The following is a 21,129-nucleotide window of genomic DNA, read 5'->3' on the forward strand; positions in this document are numbered from 1 at the left end:
GTCTCCCACACTGTGGTAGGAACCTAACCATGTAAGCTACCACCTGCTACTTCCAAGAGTGCACATTAGCAATGAGCTGAAATAAGGAGTGGAGTAAGGACTTGAACTTGGGCATTTTGATGTGGAATGCAGGCGTTCCAACCACGGTCTTAAGTGTTAAGCCAAATGCTCACCCTTTCAAGACAAATTTTATGACTTAACGGGTTCAGAAATGTAGTTTAAGTTTGCCTAGCTACTTTTTATTTAGCTAAATAAATTATAATAATGACCATTAGGCTACTTATTATTTTGAACTAGTGAGCATTTAACATTTTATTTTTTGTTGGGCATAAAGACTGTGACTTAGGCAGCTATACGTTTTCTAGAATCAAAAGGGGTCAAAAGATTTGCTTTTTTTATTAGTAGTATAAATTTATACATGTCGACAGAAAACACATTCCAGAATGCCTTTAATAGCAGCACTGGGGCTGGCGCCGTGGGGCGGCAAGTTAACATACCATCTGTGATAGCATTCCATAAATGGTCCACTGTCAATCAAGCTGTCTGGTAATGCACCTGGGAAAGCAGAAGATGGCTCAAGTACATGAATCCCTATCTTTAGCTTGGCCTAGCACGAGCCACTGCAGCCATGTGGGGAGCGAACCAAGGGATGGAAGATTCATTCTCTCTCTCTGTAACTCTGCCTTTAGATAGCTTAGAAAAAGAATCGTAAAAAGAATAGCATCAAAAATTCCATTCTGAAGTAAAAGTGATTTTCGGGCTCTCAATCACTTTCCTCTCATATCTTCCTTCACAAACTTAAGTTGAGAGCATGGTGTTAAATATTTATCTGTTACTTTTTCCCTAATCTTATCTTATAATTCCATTCAATTAAGTTTAAAGTAAAAACTAGATCTAGAAATTTCAGGCTAAAATGGAATGGAATGACAGTGACTGGTGAATAATCAAATTTTTAAACTGAAAACTGAATTTATGATGCTTCACTATTTTCAGTTGTGAGTAGAAGTCTCTGATGACTTATCCTTTGAAAACTAATTCATGTAGAAATTCTATATTGCAGAAACTCTTCTAGCTTTCAGAGGCTCTGTTACTGATGATTTTTTAATACAGTTAATCAGAGGACTGATTAGTAAAAGGCGTAAAATAATCCCATCAAGCAGATTAAGTGTGCTGTGCATGAAACAGCCCCAGGAAACAGTCAGGGATCCAAACATTTCCCAGGGAAAAAAATTGAAAAGTCTGAAAATGAGAAATGTGGCTCTAAAGGTTATCTATAGCGAAATGTAGTTACAAGGGTATCTATACGTACCTATATACATGTGCTTAGTGTGTATGTAATGTTTCTGCATGCAAATTTGAGGACTAACTCCCAATAATCTAAACTTAATGAACAGGTACTTTCATTCATACTTTGGAATACAGTTTGGGCAATGTCTATAATCTAAGACACAACCATTGAATTTGGGCATGTAACCAACAGCTATGCATGTCTCCATAAACGCTAAAATGGATAAAAACTATTACAGTGTATTCATACAGTGACTATTATACAACAATGAAAAGAAAGGAACAGTTAGACTCAATATCAAAAGTAAATCTTAGATATATAATTTGGACTAAAAAGAAGCCATATCCAAAGGAATACATACTATGATTCCAATTTTAGAAATTGCAAAAATACATAAACCTAAGCATTCTCAAAACCAGAATGATAAGGAGGGATACAGTCCTGGAAAAGAATCAAAGGTCTTTCTAAGGTGCTGGTACTATGATATATCTTGATCCAGGAACTAATATCATCAATGTTTTTAATCCAAATTAATATATATAGAAAGAACAGATCACATGTTTGACACAGGAGTGAAAGTGTTGCCTGGGATGCCTACATCCCATCTCAAGAGTACTTGGTTTAAGTCCTAGCTACTCCACTTCTGACTCAGATTTCTGCTAATGCATACTTTGGGAGACATTCAATGATGGCTCAGGTACTTGGGTCCCTGCACCCATGCAAGAGGCTCATGTCAGATTGAGTTCCAGTCTCCTTGACTGGTATAGATATTTAGTAAGTGAACTAGCAGACAAAAGATGTGTTTTTCTTTCTGTGGCTTTCAAATAAAAGGAAGCAAACAATAACAACAACAACAAAAACCCACATGATAATGTAATGGACTAAGCCTCAGCATGCAATGCCAGCATCCCATTTGGTGCCAGTCCTGGCTGCTCCACTTTAATCCAGCTCCCTTCCAATGGTCCGGGAAAGCAGCGGAAGATGGCCCAAGTCCTAGGCCCCTGCACCTAAGTAGCAGACCTGGAAGAAGTTCCTGGCTCCCAGTTTTAGACCAGCCCAACTCTTACTGTAGCAGCCCTTTGGGGAATGAATGAACATATGGATGTTCTCTCACTGTACTCTGACTTTCAAGTAATATAAACTATTAAAAACAAAGAAAAGTTATACATAGATTAACTATCCAAACAAGGTACACAAAAGAAGGGATCTTCATGCAGCAGAATATAAAAATTCACTGAAAACAGATTCTCTAATTATCTGTTAAGAAACTGTCAGCTGTCTGGAGCTTGCATTGTGGTGCAGTGAAATGGACCATCACCTGACACACCAGCATCCCACATGGGCATCTGTTTATGCTCTGCCTATCCCACTTCAATCCAACACCCTGCTAAATAATGTCCTACTTCCAATCCAGTTCCCTGGTAATGGCCTGAGAAAAGTAATGGAAGATGGTCCAAATTCTTGAGCTCCTATCACCCTCCTCAGAGACCCAGAAAATGTTCCTGGCTTCCACATGGCTCTGTCCTGGCTGTTGTGGCTGCTTAGGGAGTGAACAAGCAGATGACAGGTCTCCCCCACTCCCTCTCTCTTTCTCCACGTCTGACTTTCAAATTGAACTATAAATCTTCCTTACAAAAAAGGCTTATTTTTTTAGTCACATATCTGTGAGAAGGCAAGTTTTCATCACTTACTTCAATCAAAACAACAAATTGCAACTGACTGCGTGCAGAACCAAATGTGATATTCCTGCTGTATCCTAATAAGCTGGACATTTGAAGACATTGCAAAAATGTAAAACAAAATCATTCCACTCTTTCCAATAATTATTTTGTTCCAGAGAAAGGTCATTGCTTGACATAAATCACAATATATTCTCATGTAATGGGCTTGCTACTTTTCATTTTAGAATAAAACAACCATGTCTTTAAATTTCTCAGTTTTGATTTCCAGTAAGGCAAACATCAATAAAATTAACTCATAAAACAAAATTTCTTTGAATAACTCAATAATTTTAAGAATGAAAGGGATCCTGAGACCAGAGTTTGAAAACCAAAGCAGGGCCCGGCAGCATGGCCTAGCGGCTAAAGTTCCTGGATCCTGGCTTCGGATAGGCATAGCATTGGCCGTTGCGCTCACTTGGGGAGTGAATAATTGGACGGAAGATCTTCCTCTCTGTCTCTCCTCCTCTCTATATATCTGCCTTTCCAATAAACAAATAAATCTTTAAAAAAAAAAAAATCTAAAAAAAAAAAAAGAAAAGAAAACACAAAAACCATAGGGTAGTTTGGTATTACAAATTCTTGGAAGAGAACCAGGTTTTACATAGCCTAAAAGTATCTCTCCAAAGTACTTACTACTTATCATGAGAAAAACAATATCCTTACGGTGGAAAAAAATTAATAGAAGTCATTTTAACCAAGTAATCAAGGGCAACATTACTAGTAATAAGACATAGGGACATCATGACCTTGAAGTGCTATTCCAAGGACACACATCTTTTCCATGACACGCTTTGTCACAACATAAATCCTCATTTAGCTCATGAAAAAGCATCAGATAAACTCAAATTCAGTAATATATAAACAGTAGGTGATTTTTGAAAAGGTCAATAATCTTCCTATGTGTCAAGGTCATGAAATACAAGGATGGACTAAGGAATAATCACTGCCTCGAGGAGACTAAGAAATAACGAGTAGGGGCAGGCATTTAGCCTGGCAGCTAAGATCCGCTCAGGATGCGTCCATCCCTTACCAGAATGCCATGATGGGATTCCCAGCCCTGCTTCTGGGAGGCTGCACCCACAAGGCAGACCCTGCCACCCACAAGGGAGACCTGGATAGAGTTTCCAGCTTTCAGCTTGGTCCTAAGTCTGGCTCTAGCCATTGTGAATACCTGAGGAATGAACCAGCAGATGGGAGCACTCCCTCTATGCCTCGCAAATTAATTACTTACTTAATTAAACATAAATAACAAATGAAAGAAAGTAAAAAGTCAGTCATTTATTTTGTTATTCAGTCTTTCCATTACTCTTTTATTAGATCTTTGATTAAATCACATCAAAGGCAAATGTATTTTTACTTAAGACCTGAAAGACATTGACAAATGAAGTGTGTCTGGTACATAGTTGACACACATGAGAAAACTAAATATTACACATTAAATCAGGGTATCTTTTTTACTTAAAAAAATACCAGACAAGAAATAATGAAGACACAAGCAATATTTTAAAACAGAAATGATCTTGTTCATGTTAATATTGCTTCAATTCACACTTACCTCTCTGACTTCCACAAGATGGTCTGGAGGTGAGTGTGTTCTCTTGCTTACCGACTGCAGTTTGGAATGTCCAACATTAAAGAAAGAAATGGCATTTTGACTTGGTCTCCTCTGCGATATAGGAGAATTACCACTAGATGCAAGCGAGAAACTCCGTGACTTCAGAGGAGGATTATTCTGTTAGGCAAAGAAAATAATCATTTTAAATGCAGATATTTGAGACACAGTTTTAACAATTAAACTGATGTGGGTATGCTGTGGCATAGTGAGTTAAGCCACTGCAGGAGACACCTATGGCCTATATCAAGGGCCAGGAAGAACATTATCCATTCTGCTTCTGATCTCACTCCTACTAATTATGCCTGGGAAAGAGGGTGACGGTTCAAGGAATGAATTCCTGCCATCCACACTGGAGAGCAAGAGTCCCTGATCTCTGCCTTCAAACTGGTTAGTCTCTAGTGAACGAAATCAAAGACACAGTAGGAATCGACCTTAAATTCAGCAAGATGGCAACAGCAAAATTTTTTTTTAAAGGGCAAGTATTGAGATTTTTAGAGAAATTGCCACCTTCATACATTGCGGTGAAAATGTAAAATGCCAATTCTGCTTTCGAAAATATTTTAAAACTTCCTCAAAAAATTTAAATGCAGAACATATCTCGATAATTACACTCCCAGATAAACACAAACTTGGATACAAATGTTCAGAGTATTATTCATACTATTTATAAAATACAAACAACCCAAATTTCCATCAGCCGGTGAACGAACCACAAAATGTGGTACATCCATTCACAGAGTACTACTCAGCCTTCAGAGGTTTGCTGGGCAGGCCTGGCGGCACAATGGGTTAAGCTGCCATCTATGACCCAGGCATCCTGTACCACAGCACTGATTTGAATCCAGGCTGTGCCCCTTCTCACCCAGCTTCCTGCCAAGGTAAGTGGGAAGGCAATGGACGATGGCCCAAGTACGCCCCTACCATCCACATGGGAGAGTGGGGTGGTGTTCGTGCCTCCTGGCTCCAGCCTGGCCCAGCAGAAGTTACTGTGGCCATTGAAGAATGAATCAACAGATGGAACCTCTCTTCCTTTGTCTCTCCTGCTCTGGCACTCTCACACAAATCTTGAAAACCAATGAATATTTACTGGCACATTTGATATCATGGATGAATCTTAGAAATATTAGGTGAGCAAAGTCAGACACAACAAACCACACTTTATATGATTCCATTTGGATGAAACGCCCAGAATAAGATGCATGAAAACAGAAAAGAAATTAGTGTTTGCTGCTAAGAACAGATCAGAGAGCTACTGTAGAAGGATATGAGTTTACGGAGGCAGTAATTAAAATTTTGTTGAATTAAATAGTGGCAATGGCTGTATAACCTTGTGAATATATCAATAATTTTTTTTTTAAATCTGCTGGGTTATATATCTTCAAAGGGCAAATTTCATGGTATGTGAATTACATCTGAACTTTAAAATGCACTTCAATAACATTTTCTCCGCATGCTATGGTTTGGAAACTGTTTACATCATCAGCCCCTCAAAAATTCATGCATTCAAAGTTTAGTCCTCAGTGTGGCATTGCTGAGGCACAAGAACTTTTATCAGGCAGAATCTAAAAGAAAGTAACTGGGTCGTAAGTGGGATGCTGCCTTCAGAAGCAACTATTAGAGTTCTCAGGGGCTCTGGTTAGTTCTCACAGGAATGAGTTGTTATAGAAAGAGCAAATCTTGCCCCTCTAGCCTCTGGCTTCTTGTGTCACCATATGATCTCCTTCATATGAAGCCTTCCCTAGAAGCCAAGTAAATGAGTTCCCCTTCTTGGATTTCCAATCTTCTAAACCATGAACTGCATGAACACTTCTTTAAAAATTACTCAGGCTCAGTTATTTTGCTATGGCAGTAGGAAACTGACTAAACCCACGTTTGCACATGAATATCATTTCTAAATTCTGCATTACCTTCCCAATAGCTTCAGTGTGGTGCTGTGTACATATCTGAAGTCGGCTAACCCAATGCTGTCGCTCTTTAGCATCCGTGGCTGGTAAAAAGAATGTAAACGTTATTTACTGTTGGTTTCTCTCCTGAATATGATTGCTTAAAGTATGAAGAATAAACCACTGAAAAGCAGAGACTGGGGCTGCTCCCTCTGCAGCCAATGTCCCTGACTTGAGAGACACAGGCCAAAGCCAAAGCATCAACCTTCTTAGCAAGCAGAGTAGACGGCTGTGCCTATTCCAAAAGGAAGACAAATGACAAATAGATACACAAGGACATGAGACTGACATGTCCTAAAACTCTCATAATAATATGCTCTCATTTGAAGAAAAAAGGTGTGGGCATTGTTGCACAGTGGGTTAAACCACCAGTTGGATTCCCCACTTACCCTTTAAGAGTACCAGTTTTAGTCCTGGCTGCTCTGCTTTCTAACAATCTTCCTGGCATAGCATCCTGGGAGACTCAAGTATTATGGGTCCCTGCCATCCTTGGGAAAGACCCAGATGGAACCTGGGGTTCTAGACTTGTGCCTGGCCTAATTTTCTTTTTAAATAATGAAGTGGGGCCTGGTGCAGTAGCCTAGTGGCTAAAGTCCCACCATGCATGTGCTGGGATCCCATATGATTATTGGTTCGTGTTTCAACTGTTTCACTTTCCCACCATCTCCCTTCCTGTGACCTGGGAAAGCAGTCAAGCATGGCTCAAAACCCTGGGACCCTGCACCTGCATTAAAGACCCAGAAGAAGCTCCTGGCTCCTGGCCTTGGATTGGCTCAGCTCTGGCCATTGTGGCCATTTGGGGAGTGAACCAGTAGACAGAAGATCTTCCTCTCTGTATCTTCTTTTCTCTGTAAATCTGTCTTTCCAATAAAATAAATACTAAAAATAAGTAAATCAATAAATACCTACTAAAGATCTGCTGTAAAATCACATGTTCAGATCTGTTGCAGTAAGTTTAGCACGAATCACATTATATTTTATATGTATTCATTAAAATCACAAACTTCTGTATACATTAAATCCACAGAATACGACATTTCAACAAATTCCAACAATGGATATTAGCCACTGGAAACTACAAAGAAGGCAGACACATCAAACCAACTGAAGAGGCAAAATACATGTTTTATATTTCAGTCATCAGGTTTTCCTTACACAAATCAAATTTTCAGAGTTCAATCCTAAACAAAGTTGCTCATTGACTCTTGAGAAAGTCAATTATTGAAACAAATTTTATAAATTCTCAGAGCAGTTTCAAGATTTAGAGTACTGTGTTTATACCCCTAATGACAGCAATTTCTGTTTCCAAAGGAGGAAAATCAGAGCATTGGTTCAAGAATCCCCGCCGTACCTCTGAGTTTGTACTGCTCCCCACTGGCAGCGTTCACGGTGAAGGTGTGCGAGTCCTCATCGCTGGGTGATATTACGGCTCCTGCAAGCTGCAAGGTGCCTCTGGGCTTTTGATTTCTAGACTGTTCAGTCACAAAGTACTCCAACAGTCCAGCTTCATTGTTCAAAACAAAAAACCTGTAAGGATTAAAAAAGTAAAAACTTTCAACTGTTATCCTAGCTAAATGGAAACAAAGCAAACATCAAGCACTTATATACTTCTACTTTTGATACTTTAAAAAATTTGTTTCAAGAACTTTCCTTCCTTTTCTCTCTAACTCTGCCTTCCAGAAAAATAAATATTTTTAAAAACCAGTGGGGAAGAGGAGTTAAGGGATGGTTGGTGCTGTGGTGTATCAAGTAAAGCCACTGCCTGTGGCGCTGGCACCTGATATTGTTACTGGATCACAACCTGGCAATCCTACTTCCAAACCAGTCACCTGCTCATACACCTGGAAAAGCAGCAAAGGATGGGTCAAGTACTTGGGCCCATGTACTCATAATAAGAGAAACTTGGAAGAAGATTCTGGCTCCTGTCTTTGGACTGGCTCAGTTTTGGCTGTTGTGGCCATTTAGGCAATGAACCAGCAGATGGAAGATATCGCCCTTTCTCTCTCCCTCTCTCTGTGTAACTCTGCCTTTCAAATAAGTAAAAATAAATCTTTAAAAACAAATTCCAAACCATTTGAGGAAGTTCAGTAGTCCTGCCTTATCTAAGGTTTTGCTTTCACAGCCACAGTTCAAAAATATCAATACGATGGCATAGCACGCTAATATTCCAGTTGGCCAGTTGGAGTTCCAGCTACTCCAGCTCCTTGCTTATAGTCTTGGAAAGCAGACTAGGATGACTCAAGACCCTAGTCCCCTGCAGCCACACGGCAGCGGACCAGGAGAAGCTCAAGACCTGGAGAAGCTCCTGGCTCCTGACTTCAGATCAGTTCAGTTCTGGCCACTGTGGCCATTGGGGTGTGAACCAACAAATAAAAAACTCTGTCTAGCTCTGTCTTTCCTCTCTGTAAATCTGCCTTTCAAATAAAAATGAAATCTTAAAAAAAAAAAAAAAAGAAGGCCCGGTGGCGTGGCCTAGCAACTAAAGTCCTCGCCTTGAACGCCCCGGGATCCCATATGGGCACCAGTTCTAATCCTGGCAGCTCCACTTCCCATCCAGCTCCCTGCTTGTGGCCTGGGAAAGCAGTCAAGGACGGCCCAAAACCTTGGGACCCTGCACCCATGTGGGATACCCGGAAGAAGTTCCTGGATCCTGGCTTTGGATCGGCATAGCATCGGCCATTGCACTCACTTGGGGAGTGAATCATTGGACGGAAGATCTTCCTCTCTGTCTCTCCTCCTCTCTGTATATCTGCCTTTCCAATAAACAAATAAATCTTAAAAAAAAAGAGCTACAAATGGAGATGCATAATCATGAGGAAATTGAGAATAAACAATTAAATATTTATATACTTTGGGAAAAGAGTCTGATACTTTAATTCCGTTCTAGATTAATTAACTACTTTTAGAATTATGCTAATTCAGAGACAACTTTAGGTTGTATAATGTTTTGTTGTTTTAAAAATAACTTTAAAAAATTTTTAAAATCCACACTTGATCTTATAGCATTTTGTCTTTCTACATATTAGCCTGTTCTGCAACACAATCTGATCCACTGCCAATTGCTGGAAGACAATCGTCACCTCAAACAACATGGCAACCACACCTCACTCAATCAGGGAGAGAAGGAGATCACCTGAGCAGAGGTAGGAAACCAAAACTTCTTCTACATCTTTTTGTATGCCACTAATTTTGAAAATTTTATGCACATCCTTTTATGAAAAGTATAAATTAATTTTAATATTTTCCAGTTTTAAAACTTACATTTAATTCATCATTAGAGCTTACTGTTTGTATGTGTTTATTAACTATGTAACTCTAGTTAACTACCAGTCCCATTTTTTCCACTTCTAATAGTATTTACCTTTATTCCTCCAAAGCTTTTGAAGAAACTTTTTAAAGTATTTGATGATTTATTTACTTGTTGATGTGTTATGTTAGAGACAAAGAGACAGAAAGACTTTCCATTCACTGGTTGACTCCCCAGATGTTCCCCAGTGGCACTGGGTCCAAGACAAAGCCAGGAGCCTAAGCCTTAGTCCCAGGCTCCCACAGGGGTGGCAGAGACTCAATTTCTTATGTAATCACCTGCTTCCTCCCAGGATGAATGGCATCAGGAAGCTGAAATCAACAATGGAGGTAGATTTTCAGTCAGGCCTTCCACTGTAGGATGCTGATGTCCTAAATGGCATCTTAACTGCTTGCCCAAACGTTAGTATTCAGTCATTCACTCATTTGAAAGGCTGAGAAACAGACTGACAGAGTTATCACCTGTCTGTCTATTTCTCAAATACAAGTAACAGCCAGCGTTGGACCAGAGCTGAAGCTGGGAGCTGGGAATGAAGTCCACATCTCCCACTCAACTATCAGAAACCCAATTAGTTGGGTCATCACCACTACTCCCTGTGAGCCACATGAGCAGGATTCTGGAATCCAGAGCTGGGAATCAAACCCAAGCACTCAGATATGGGATGCAGCATACTAACCAGAGACCACTTCTGTAGCAATGCTTTGAGTTAGCAAAATATAGCCCTTGACAAATGTCTAATACATACAACCTGTTCTCAGTAAAATGCACAAGTGTATATTCCACCAAAAGAGCCATTAAAAAAAAGTTCAAAGTTACACATATGACCCAAATTGTCTTCAATTAAAAAAAAAAAAGTCATATGGGGGGGCCAGAGTTTTGATACAGCCAATTAAGGAGCCACCTTCAACACCAGCATCCCATATAAATATCAGTTTGAGTTTCAGCTGCTCCACTTCTGATCCAGCCCCTTGTTACAAGCTTGGGAAAGCATGAGAAGATGTCCTAAGTCCTTGGGCTCCTGATACTAACATGGGAGACCCAGAAGGCTTACACCTGGCCCAGCCCCAGCTGTTTCAGCCATTTGGGAGTGAATCTATATTTTCTTTTTCTCTTTCGGGTTCTGCCATTCAAATAAATATGTAAATTTTTTAAAAATAAAAATCAAATCAGATAATCACAATTTTCATCTTTAACTGCCTAAAAATCATTATTTCATACATCATGTCATAGTTTTTACTTGTCTGAGGTAGGAAGCCAAATCCAGCTCTTGTTATTTCATCCTAATCAATAGCAGCAGTCACCAAATGATACACAAATTTAAAATAAGCACAATATGGCACATAAACTTTGTAAATACAACTGTGTCTGTAAAAGACTCTGGAGTCAAAATTAACTAGGTTCAATATTCAGCTTTTCCACTTCTATTTATTTATTTCTATTTGAATAGCAGAATTACAGAAAGAAGGACAGACAGAGATTTTGCATTTACATAGTTTACTTCCAATTGCCTGCAATCGCTGCAGCTCAGCTGACCCAAAGCCAGCAGCTTCTTCTGGGTCTCCCATGTGGATACAAGGGCTCAAGGACTTGAGCTACTCTCTGCTGCTTTCCCAGGCCATAAGCAGGAAGCTGGTTGGGAAGTGGAGGAGTTGGGACTAGAATCCGTGCCAATATGGGACATCAACACTATAGGCTGAGGATTAGCCTGTTTAGAACTGCACCAGTCCCTGAACTGTCTTTGTAAAGCAAACTAATATCACTTCACACTCATCAGGATGTCTATTAACTAAAACAAGACAGAAAATCATCAATGTCGTCAAGGATGTGGATACACTGAATCCTTGTGCACTGCTTGATGGGATTGTAAAATGGGACAGTCACTGTGGAAAACAATATGGAATTTCCCCAATGAAAAATATTATCCAGTAACTCTGAGTACAGATATAGAAGTGAGAACATGAATTTGAACACTTGGGCATTTCACGATAGTCTAGTGGCTAAATTCTTGCATTGCAACTTCTGGTTTGTGTCCTGGCTGCTCCACTTCCCACCCAGCTCCCTGCTTGTGGCCTGGGAAAGCAGTCGAGGACAGCCCAAAGCCTTGGGACCCTGCACCCGCGTGGGAGACCCGGAAGAAGCTCCTGCCTCCTGGAATGAGATCGGCTCAGCTCTCGCCATTGCGGCCTCTTGGGAAGAGAATCAGTAGATAGATCTTTCTCTCTGACTCTCCTTCCCTCTGAATATCTCACTTTCCAATAAAAAATATTAAAAAAATCAGAAAAGATTTTGAACACTCATATAATAATTGCATTATTCACAACAGCCTCAAGATGGGGATAACACATGTTCATCTATAGATCAATGGGTAAACAAAATGTCATATATACAATATACAAGGAAAGACACCTAGAGACATGCTATGACACAGAAGGATCTGTAACACAATCCTAAATGAAAAGACAAATATGTGGCCTGGTGCAATAGTCTATCAGCTAAATCTTCCTCTTGCATCTGCCAGGATCCCATGTGGGTGCCAGTTTATGTACCAGCTACTCCACTTCCCATCCAGCTCCCTGCTTGTGGTCTGGAAAAGTAGTGGAGGATGGCCCAAACCCTTGGGATTCTGTACCCATGTGGAGACCCAAAAGATGCTCCTGGCTCTTGGCTTCAGAATGGCTCAGTTCTAGCCATTGTGGCCACTTAGGGAGTGAACCAGCAGATGGAAGATTTTACTTTCTGTCTCTCCTTCTCTCTGTAGGTCTGCCTTTACAATAAAAATAAATGAAATCTTTTAAAAGAAACTTTACAAAAGATCAAACATGCTTTGATTCCAGTCATATGAATGTGGTGCCGGGAGCAGTCAAATTCATAGTGACCGAGGGTAAGTAATAGTCAATAGGGACGAGGGGAGGGGCAGTACTGCACAACGGGTATGGAGCTGCAGTCAAGAAAATGCAAAGCTTTGGGAGATGGATGGTAATGACAGCTCCATCTAATATCTGAAAATCAAAGATTTTATGCATATTTTGCCACACTAAAAAATTCAGTTTGACACAGTTGTTGAGGCACAGCAGCATCCAACAGTCAGAGCGCCGGTTCAAACACCAGCTTCTTCCCTTCTGATTCAGCTTCCTACTAATGCATCCTGGGAGGCAGAAGATGGCTCAGGTACTTGCACCCCTGCCACGACTAAGTGGGAGAGCAGACTGAGGCATGGGCTCCCGGCTTTGGCTTAACTCCTGCTCAGCTATTGTGGACATGTGGGAAGTAAACCAGTGGACAGAGAGATGTGTTCTCTTTCTCTCCTTCTCTCTGCCACTCTGCCTTTCAAGTAGATCAAAGTAAATAAACACCTTAAAAACAATAAAATTTAACGCCCTTCCCAAGCTCAAAAAGGAACAGAGATAACTGGTTTCCTATTATTGACTGCTCGTGTGGTCTTGCGTTGGTTACTTAACCTCTCTGAAGTGCCACAAAAGCTTTGAACATATGGCACAAATACAAATGTGTTTGCTGCCTCCAAACCTCTATTCTGCCAAGAGCCTAAACTCTGCAAATATTAAAAGCCGGAGGCAGATGACCTGTAGTAGCAACTTCTGAGGCATTTCAGGCCTGCGGACAGCTCCTCCCACCATCTAAGAACAAAATCACTTACAGAAAACATGGTAGATCCTTTTCTGAAATCTTTAATAGTCATGTTTTCACCAAGATAATAATAGAATGGAAAACAATCAGCCCCTTCTTTCTGGCCTTTCCGAAGAGATAGATGTGACATAAGTTACACTTACCTGTACTGCCACCCAGTGACAAGATTGGTGTACTTCATTAAGTAACCATACACGTTTTCCATGTGGTCACTGTTTCCAAAAGAAGATAGGGGAATCAAAATTAGAAAAAAAATAGAAGAAATCTCAGTAAGAGAACTGCACAGTTTTGAAAATAGTTGCAGACATGCATTTTTTTTCTATAAATGCCTCAAACATTCTTCACTAGTAAAATTTATAGGTTAACAATCAGACCTTTAACCACCCCAATCTCATATCTGTAGAATTTATTTTATCAGATTTCTTCAACACAAGTATAATACCATTATAACTCCCTAAGTATGATTACAAACATTGCAGATATAAAATTCCTAAACACTATATTATATGACCATAAAATAAATGTATAAAATATAAACATTCTACTGTAAGTGAAAATACATTATTTGTAATTTTCCAATAGTGAAGCAATAAAATCCAGTCTGACAGCTCAAAAATACATTGAGAAAAGTTTCCTCTGACTGGTGACGCACACACATGGACAACCTGCTAGGTCTCTAACTCTCTGTTTCTAAAATGAAGATCTCGCCAATAAACAGAGTTTGACAATTTTCTCCCATTGCCACACCCGAGACAGGCATGAGCCAGAGTGTTCACTGCAAGTCTCAACATCAGGAGGAGTTGATGTACAACCAAGTTTCTTCATTCCCTGTTCTCCCTTTTTTCATTTATTTACACATATGGTCTGTCAGCATTCCAGAGGAAATACAATATAGCATGGTATTTCTCCTCCATTTAAAAAAAAAAACTTATTTATTTATTTGTTTGTTGGAGAGGCTAATTAACAGAAAGAGAAAGAAAGGGTCCAGCATGATGACCTAGTGGTTAAATCCTTGCCTTGCATCCACCAGCATCCCATATGGGCCACGGTTCATGTTCCAGCTGCTCCACTTCCCATCCAGCTCCCTGCTTGTGTTCTGGGAAACCAGTTGCGGATGGCCCACAGCCTTGGGACCCTGCACACACACGAGAGACGTAGAAGAAGCTCTTGGCTTCTGGCTCTGGATTGGCTCACGTCCAGCTGTTGTGGCCACTTGGGAAGTGAACCAGTGGATGGAAGGTTTTTCTCTCTGTCTCTCCTTCTCTCTGTATATCTGCCTTTCCAATGAAAACAATAAATCTTTAAAAAAAGAAAGGGAGGGAGGGAGGGAAGGAAGGAGGGAGGCAAAGAGAAACAGGACTTGCATCCACTGGGTGTTTTATTTTCAGTTCGATTTTTTTGTTATTGTTTCATTGTTATTTGACTATATTATTTTATAAAGATTTATGTATTTATTTCCATTTGAAAGGCAGAGTTACAGAAAGAGAAGACAGATGGAGAGATCTTCCATCCACTGGTTCACTCACTAAATAGCTACAAGGTCCAGAGCTGGGCCAATTTAAAGCTAGGAGCCAGGAGCTTCTTACACATCTCCCAGCTAGGTGCAGGCGCCCAAGGACCTGACCCTCCTCCACTGCCTTCCCAGGCCATTAGCATGAAGCTGGATGGAAAATGGAATTGCCATGACTTGAACCTGCATCCATTTGGGTTACTAGCATTGCTTGCAGAAGCTTAGTTGACTATGCTTCTTTTTATTTATATTATTTATTCAAAAAGTAGCAACAGAACAAGAGAGGTAGATAGATCTCCCATCCACTCATTCATTACCTAAATGCCTACCACATTTGGGGCTAGGCCAGACCAAAGCCAGGAGCCAGAAATTCAACCCAGTTTTCCCACGTGAATATCAAGAACCGAATTATCTGAGCCATCACCTGTTGCCTCCCAGTATGTGTACTGGCAGGAAGTAAAATTAGATTGGAGTCAGGACTCAAATCCAGGCATTTGGGTCAATAAAGCATGGCAGCTGTCCTGAACCACATCTTAACAGTGTGTCAAATGTCTGCACATTTTTCTGCTTTCTCCTATTCCAAGGGTTAGGCAGCAATTCTGTTTATCAGGTCAAACTGCTCAAGTCCTATTTGGTTTCATAAAACAACCCATCTCAGGAAGACAAAGGCTGCAAGCTTCTAAAATGTTAACCCAAAGTCCTGCTAATGAGAAATCAGCCATTCCGTTGTATTAAACCGACATCTCCAGCTCAATTCTTTCCCCATTTTCTAGAGCAAACAACCACAGCAACAAAGCTCTTGCTACATTTCTCACACTTCCAGCCCTGGTCACCGTCAAGCCATTTCTTTCAGCTCCTTTAGTGCTTAGACAAGCACAGACATATTTTTCTTGTCTAGTTTCCAAATGTTTCCCAAATTTGGGGCTTAAACAGTACTTGGGACCACAGGAATCCCAAAACCCCTGGACTCTGTCCAAGAAAAGTCTCCCTAAAGAGTTCCTCCTCTAATTTTGGTTCTTAACACACAGCTCAGCTTCCGCAAATTGTTCTTGCGCAAAACATTTGTTTCTTTTGTCCATTCTGTCCCGGAGCTTCCTAACCTCAGTATTCATTTAGACTCAGCAATAATCCAGAAAAATGCCCACGGCAGCATAGCATCTAAATTAATATGTCCCTCAGGTGCCAAGACACTCCATAACACACCATTTGGGGAAATCCACCCTTTAATCCAGGTTCTCTACACCAACACTGCATTACTAGGTATCTATTCAAAGCAATTAGCATGTCACAAAAACATTACAGCAATTATAGCGCTATGCCTCAGGTTCTAGGACTACTATGTAGTCTTCAAATGCATACGAACCATGAAGATAAATTTGCACAAAAACTCAAGTATACTATCTACACCTGAGAAAACAAAACTTTTGTATCAAACCCTTTAAAGAAAATGCATCATCTCCTTTACTTTTATCCAGTCACTTCCCTTATATTATTAAAGTATCCCTCATTTTAGTCACACCTAAGTTATTTGTATCATTCATTCAATAAATTTTTTTAAAAGCATACAATTTTGGGGCCAAGTAGTAGCACAGTGGCTAAAGTTCTCACCTTGCACACCCAAGATCCCATATGCATGCAGATCACATATGGGTACTGGTTTATGTCCCAGCTGTTCCACTTCTCATCCAGCTCCCTGTTTGTGGCCTGGGAAAGCAGTCGAGGACGGCCCAAAGCCTTGGGACCCTGCACCCGCATGGGAGACCTGAAGAAGTTCCTGGCTCCTGGCTTCGGATCAGCTTTGCCCTGACCGTTGTGACCACTTCTGGAGTGAATCAGTGAATGCCAGACCTTTCTCTCTATATCTCTTTCTCTGCATATCTGCTTTCCAATAAAAATAATATAATAAATATATTTTTTAAAAAGCAAACAATTTCATACGTCAATTTCAATAACATTTTTCTTCATATTTCACAATGCAGAAATATTTTGTGTGTGCAATTTTCTGATGTTATAAATATTTTACTGAAGTTTACATCTAAAAAGTTAACTCATAAAAATTACAAGGACACCAACATTTAAAAATTCTTTTTTTGGGTGGGGGCAGGGGGTAGCAGCAAGAGAAAGAGAGCCCCATCTGTAGGCTCACTCCCTGCCACAGCTGGTGTTGACATGGTCTGTCTGACGCAGCAGAAAGCCAGCCTGAGAAGCAGCAGAAACCGAAACCAGCAAATATAAACTGTTGGCCTGGCTTTACTGTATGAAACAGCTGCCTGCAGGGTATCATGGCCCATTCTCTTTGTAAAAGAGGCTGTCCTGGGCCCGGCACGGTGGCGCAAGTGGTTAAAGGTCCTCGCCTTGCACGCCCGGGATCCCATATGGGCGCCGGTTCTAATCCCGACAGCCCCGCTTCCCTTCCAGCTCCCTGCCTGTGGCCTGGGAAAGCAGTCGAGTGCTTTGGGACCCTGCACCCGATTTAGACCCAGAAGAGGCTCCTGGCTTCGGATCGGCATAGTATCGGCCCGTTCGCTCACTTGAATGAATCATCGGACGGAAGATCTTCCTCTCTGTCTCTAATCCTGTATCCGCCTTTCCATCCAAAACCCTAAAAATGGCCTTTAAAAAAAAAAAAAGAGGCTGTCCTGGCTCTCTCTCATTTTTCCCATTTTCCATAAACTCCACAGATGAGCTGCTCCTCAGAGCAGCCTGTGATGTGGAACAACTGTGCCATCTGGTGGCCATCATCAAAAGTTTTGTGATAGGTCATGTTATGTTGCCACTTTTTTTTTTCTTTAAGATTTATTTATTTTTAGGGTCCGGCACGGTGTTCTAGTGGCTAAAGTTCTCGCCTTGAATGCTCCAGGATCCCATACGGGCACCAGTTCTAATCCTGGATGCCTCATTTCTCATCCAGCACCCTGCTTGTGGGTTTCCCACATGGGTGCAGGGTCCCAAGGACCAAATAGCATCATTACATTTGCACTCATCTAGATATTTTAATAGTGATTGTTTTAATTACAACACACTTATTTTTTAACCCATCCTTACCACACTAAAAATATATCTAAAATTCGGGCTACCACTTAGGCACAGCAGGATAACCTACTGACTATAGTACTGACATCCTGTATGGGTGCCAGTTCGAGTCCCAGCTGCTCCACTTCTAATCCTCCTGCAAATGCACCTGGGAAAGCAGCAGAAGATGGTCCAAGTCTTTGCACTTGGCTACCCATGTGAGAGACCTGGAAGAAGTTCCTGGCTTCTGCCTGCTCCAGTCCCAATCATTGTGGTCATCTGGGGAGTAAACCAGCAAAGGGAAGATTGCTCTGTCTCTGCCTTTCACTTTCAACCTGCAACTCTGCCTTTCAAATACACACACATACATTAGAAATTACGCTACTTTTTCAGTGGTTTCAAATTCTTTCCTTTCAATTAAACACAATTATGCAATACCAACTAAATAAAAAGCACTCTGAAAACATACTGCCAAGTAGGGGGGAAAAAAAGGAAAAAAAAAAAAAGACAAGGCCTCTCTATCCCAAGTTCATAATCTGATCCAAGAGAAGCACACCCCCACGAAGAAAGCGACAAAGTAAGCGCTCACAGCACTGCAAAAGACCGACAGGAATATACTTTGAGCCTTTTCACAAATAAGACAAGGTGCTTCATTAAACACAATGCAGGATGCAGTAGTGATGGAGGAGGCTAAAATGAGTTATGGAGTAAGTGAGAGGAGGAGGCAGGGGGAGAAGGGATAAGTGCTCCCAGCTGGAACAGCCTTCCTTGAGGAGGGTTCACCGAGGAAGGGTGGCATTTGCTCCAGGCTAAGCTGTGGACATCCAGGGAGACCTGAGAAAGGCAGTGTGACTCAAGCTGGTGATTCAGGTTTGGCAGCTGTCAGCACGTGGCATGTGACTGGATTAGGAAGCCACAGCAGAATCTAAGATGGCTGAAATGTACTAGGTGCCACTGAACTGTTTAAAAAATAACTGAAATGGCAAATTTTGTTATGTGCAAATGCCTTGATTAAAAAAAAAAAAAAATCCAGGGTGGGTCTCAGGACGGGGCGTCTCATGCCTGGATCCTAGACAGCTGCCATGTGCACGTGGTGAGCTGTTCCTGGGCCTGCCTGGGCTCTGGGGGCTGCTCCCTTTGGGGTGAGTACACTGAGGGGGGAGGTCTCTGTGACTGGGCAGGTCCGGGACCCACCCACCGCCTTCATTGGGTGGTGAATGGGATTTGGGAGGGGCGCGACCTTGGGCCTGGGAATTTAAACTTCCAGCAGCCTCCTGGCTGCTGGTGGGTCTCAGGACGGGGCGTCTCATGCCTGGACGAGCTGTTCCCGGGCAGCCAGTGGGCCATTTGGTGCCAGGCTCCACCTGCTGGTCGCCCGGACGGGGAGCTCTGGGGATTTGGTTCTTCGAGTCGCTGCTTAATTAGCTCCAGGTTGAACCCATTGTGCTTCTAGGACCTGAAACATTCGTAAAGATTCCCACTGGCAGTAACTCTTCCTTTGTAAAACTTGTAATCACTTAACAATGCTGACCACCAAATACCAGTCCATGCAGAAGCTATGGCTTGGGGCTTGTCCTGCAAAAGTAGCTCCAACAGCTGGCTAATGTGTCAACTGGTAATGGAACAGAGTAGATCAGGCAGGACTGAGCAAACCTTAGCCCACAAGCAAAACTAGAAACCAGGATGGAGCACAGGTCATGCCGAGCTAGGCTCTTGTACCTACTGGTCCACATGAGCCAGGGACGCTAAGCCACAGTGTCTAAGGCAGAGGTCCGGACAGGTGAGGGGCTGTGCCAAGCTGAGTCAGAGCAACCACTGGCATGCATGTGATCTATGGCTGGGAACAGGCCCAGCTGGGGAGCTAAGGGGACACCCTAACTGGGTTGAGGTTCCCACCAAGGGGCGTGTGACCTGGAATGGGGGCTGCGTTCTGATCGGGAAATGGTTGTAGTCTCCCTTGGCACAAGTGTGGACTGGGATTGGATGCACCGAGCCGGGCCAGACCCCAACACCCTCTGGTGTCCTGGAGGACCAGGGTAGATGTGCGATGGACTAGGCAAGGTCTCAAACCCCTACTGAGCCATGTGTGAGCCATATGTGGGTATGGACAAACCATGGCTGGGCTGAAACATCCAACAGCAAGAACCAGATTGGGTTGAAGGCCAGTTAGGAAAAGCCACTGTTCCTGCTAGGACAGGAGGTAGACTGAGTAGGGCTGGCTCATGGACCCACTGGTAAGCGTGAAACCTGGCATTGGGAGAGGTTCTGATGGAGGAGCCTGGGCAACTCCTCTGGCAGGACACAGACCCTGCAGGTAAGCGCAAGAAACATGATAGGAAACAGCCCAGAACAGGCCATGGAAAGTTACCCACTGGCATACAATTGGCAGGGGTTGGGGGAAGACCAGGCTGAATCTGTCCACATCATCCACTGGCAAATCCAAGCACCAGAACAGTGTGGGTCGAGCCAGGTTCGGTCGCAACAAAGACTAGTGCACAATATGGAATGCCAAGGTGAGGTTGCCTGTACCGGAAGGGACCACAGCGCCCAACCAGTGTGAGAACAAGGAAGGGAGGGGGCAGAGCTGGCAGGGGAATAAGGGAGGGTTCCTTTGCTGGACAGCTACTCCTGCAGGAGAGCATGGGCTGGGATGGGGGCAGACCAGACTAGGCAGGGCTACAACACCTGTGCGCCTCATGTGGCCTGGATCAGGGAAAAGCCGGGCTGGGCTGATTATTCCTACTGGTGCAAACAAAATTAGAGTGGGTGAGGGTTGTTTGGGCTTAGCCACAGCATCAGCTGGAATCTGGGAGTGGGAGAGGCCTGGGAGGGAAATAGTGGGCTCATCCCTCTTGGGTTTCCACTTTCACAGGAGACATAAAACTAAGACAGCAGCTGGGGTGGAATGGGGTATGGGACAGACTGGATTACTGCTGCACATACTGGCAGACTAGGTTAGGGGGCGGGCCTGGTGGGGGTTATTGCAGGTCGCTCCAACTGGGCTGCAGCTCCCACTGATTTATGCGAGGGCCAAGTATGTGCTGGGCAGAACCAGGCTGGACTGCAACACCCATTGGTTCGAGTGGAA

The 21,129-nt window shown here is 42.3% G+C and overlaps 1 protein-coding gene across 1 annotated transcript in view; it reads right to left on the bottom strand.

The window, feature by feature from the left end:
* LOC121167255 (oxysterol-binding protein-related protein 11) overlaps nt 1-21,129 on the bottom strand; it is a 65,990-nt gene that overhangs the window by 30,646 nt on the left and 14,215 nt on the right. Inside the window, exons 2-5 of the mRNA XM_040996678.1 lie at nt 13,663-13,731; nt 7,919-8,094; nt 6,532-6,611; nt 4,565-4,741 (exon numbers count right to left, since the gene is read on the bottom strand). Coding sequence (XP_040852612.1) covers nt 4,565-4,741; nt 6,532-6,611; nt 7,919-8,094; nt 13,663-13,731 — 502 coding nt within the window. The remainder of the gene's footprint in view (nt 1-4,564; nt 4,742-6,531; nt 6,612-7,918; nt 8,095-13,662; nt 13,732-21,129) is intronic.

The sequence above is a fragment of the Ochotona curzoniae genome, unplaced genomic scaffold (genome assembly GCF_017591425.1).
Source record: "Ochotona curzoniae isolate NIBS_2020 unplaced genomic scaffold, NIBS_Ocur_1.0 patch356, whole genome shotgun sequence".
NCBI lineage: Eukaryota > Metazoa > Chordata > Mammalia > Lagomorpha > Ochotonidae > Ochotona > Ochotona curzoniae.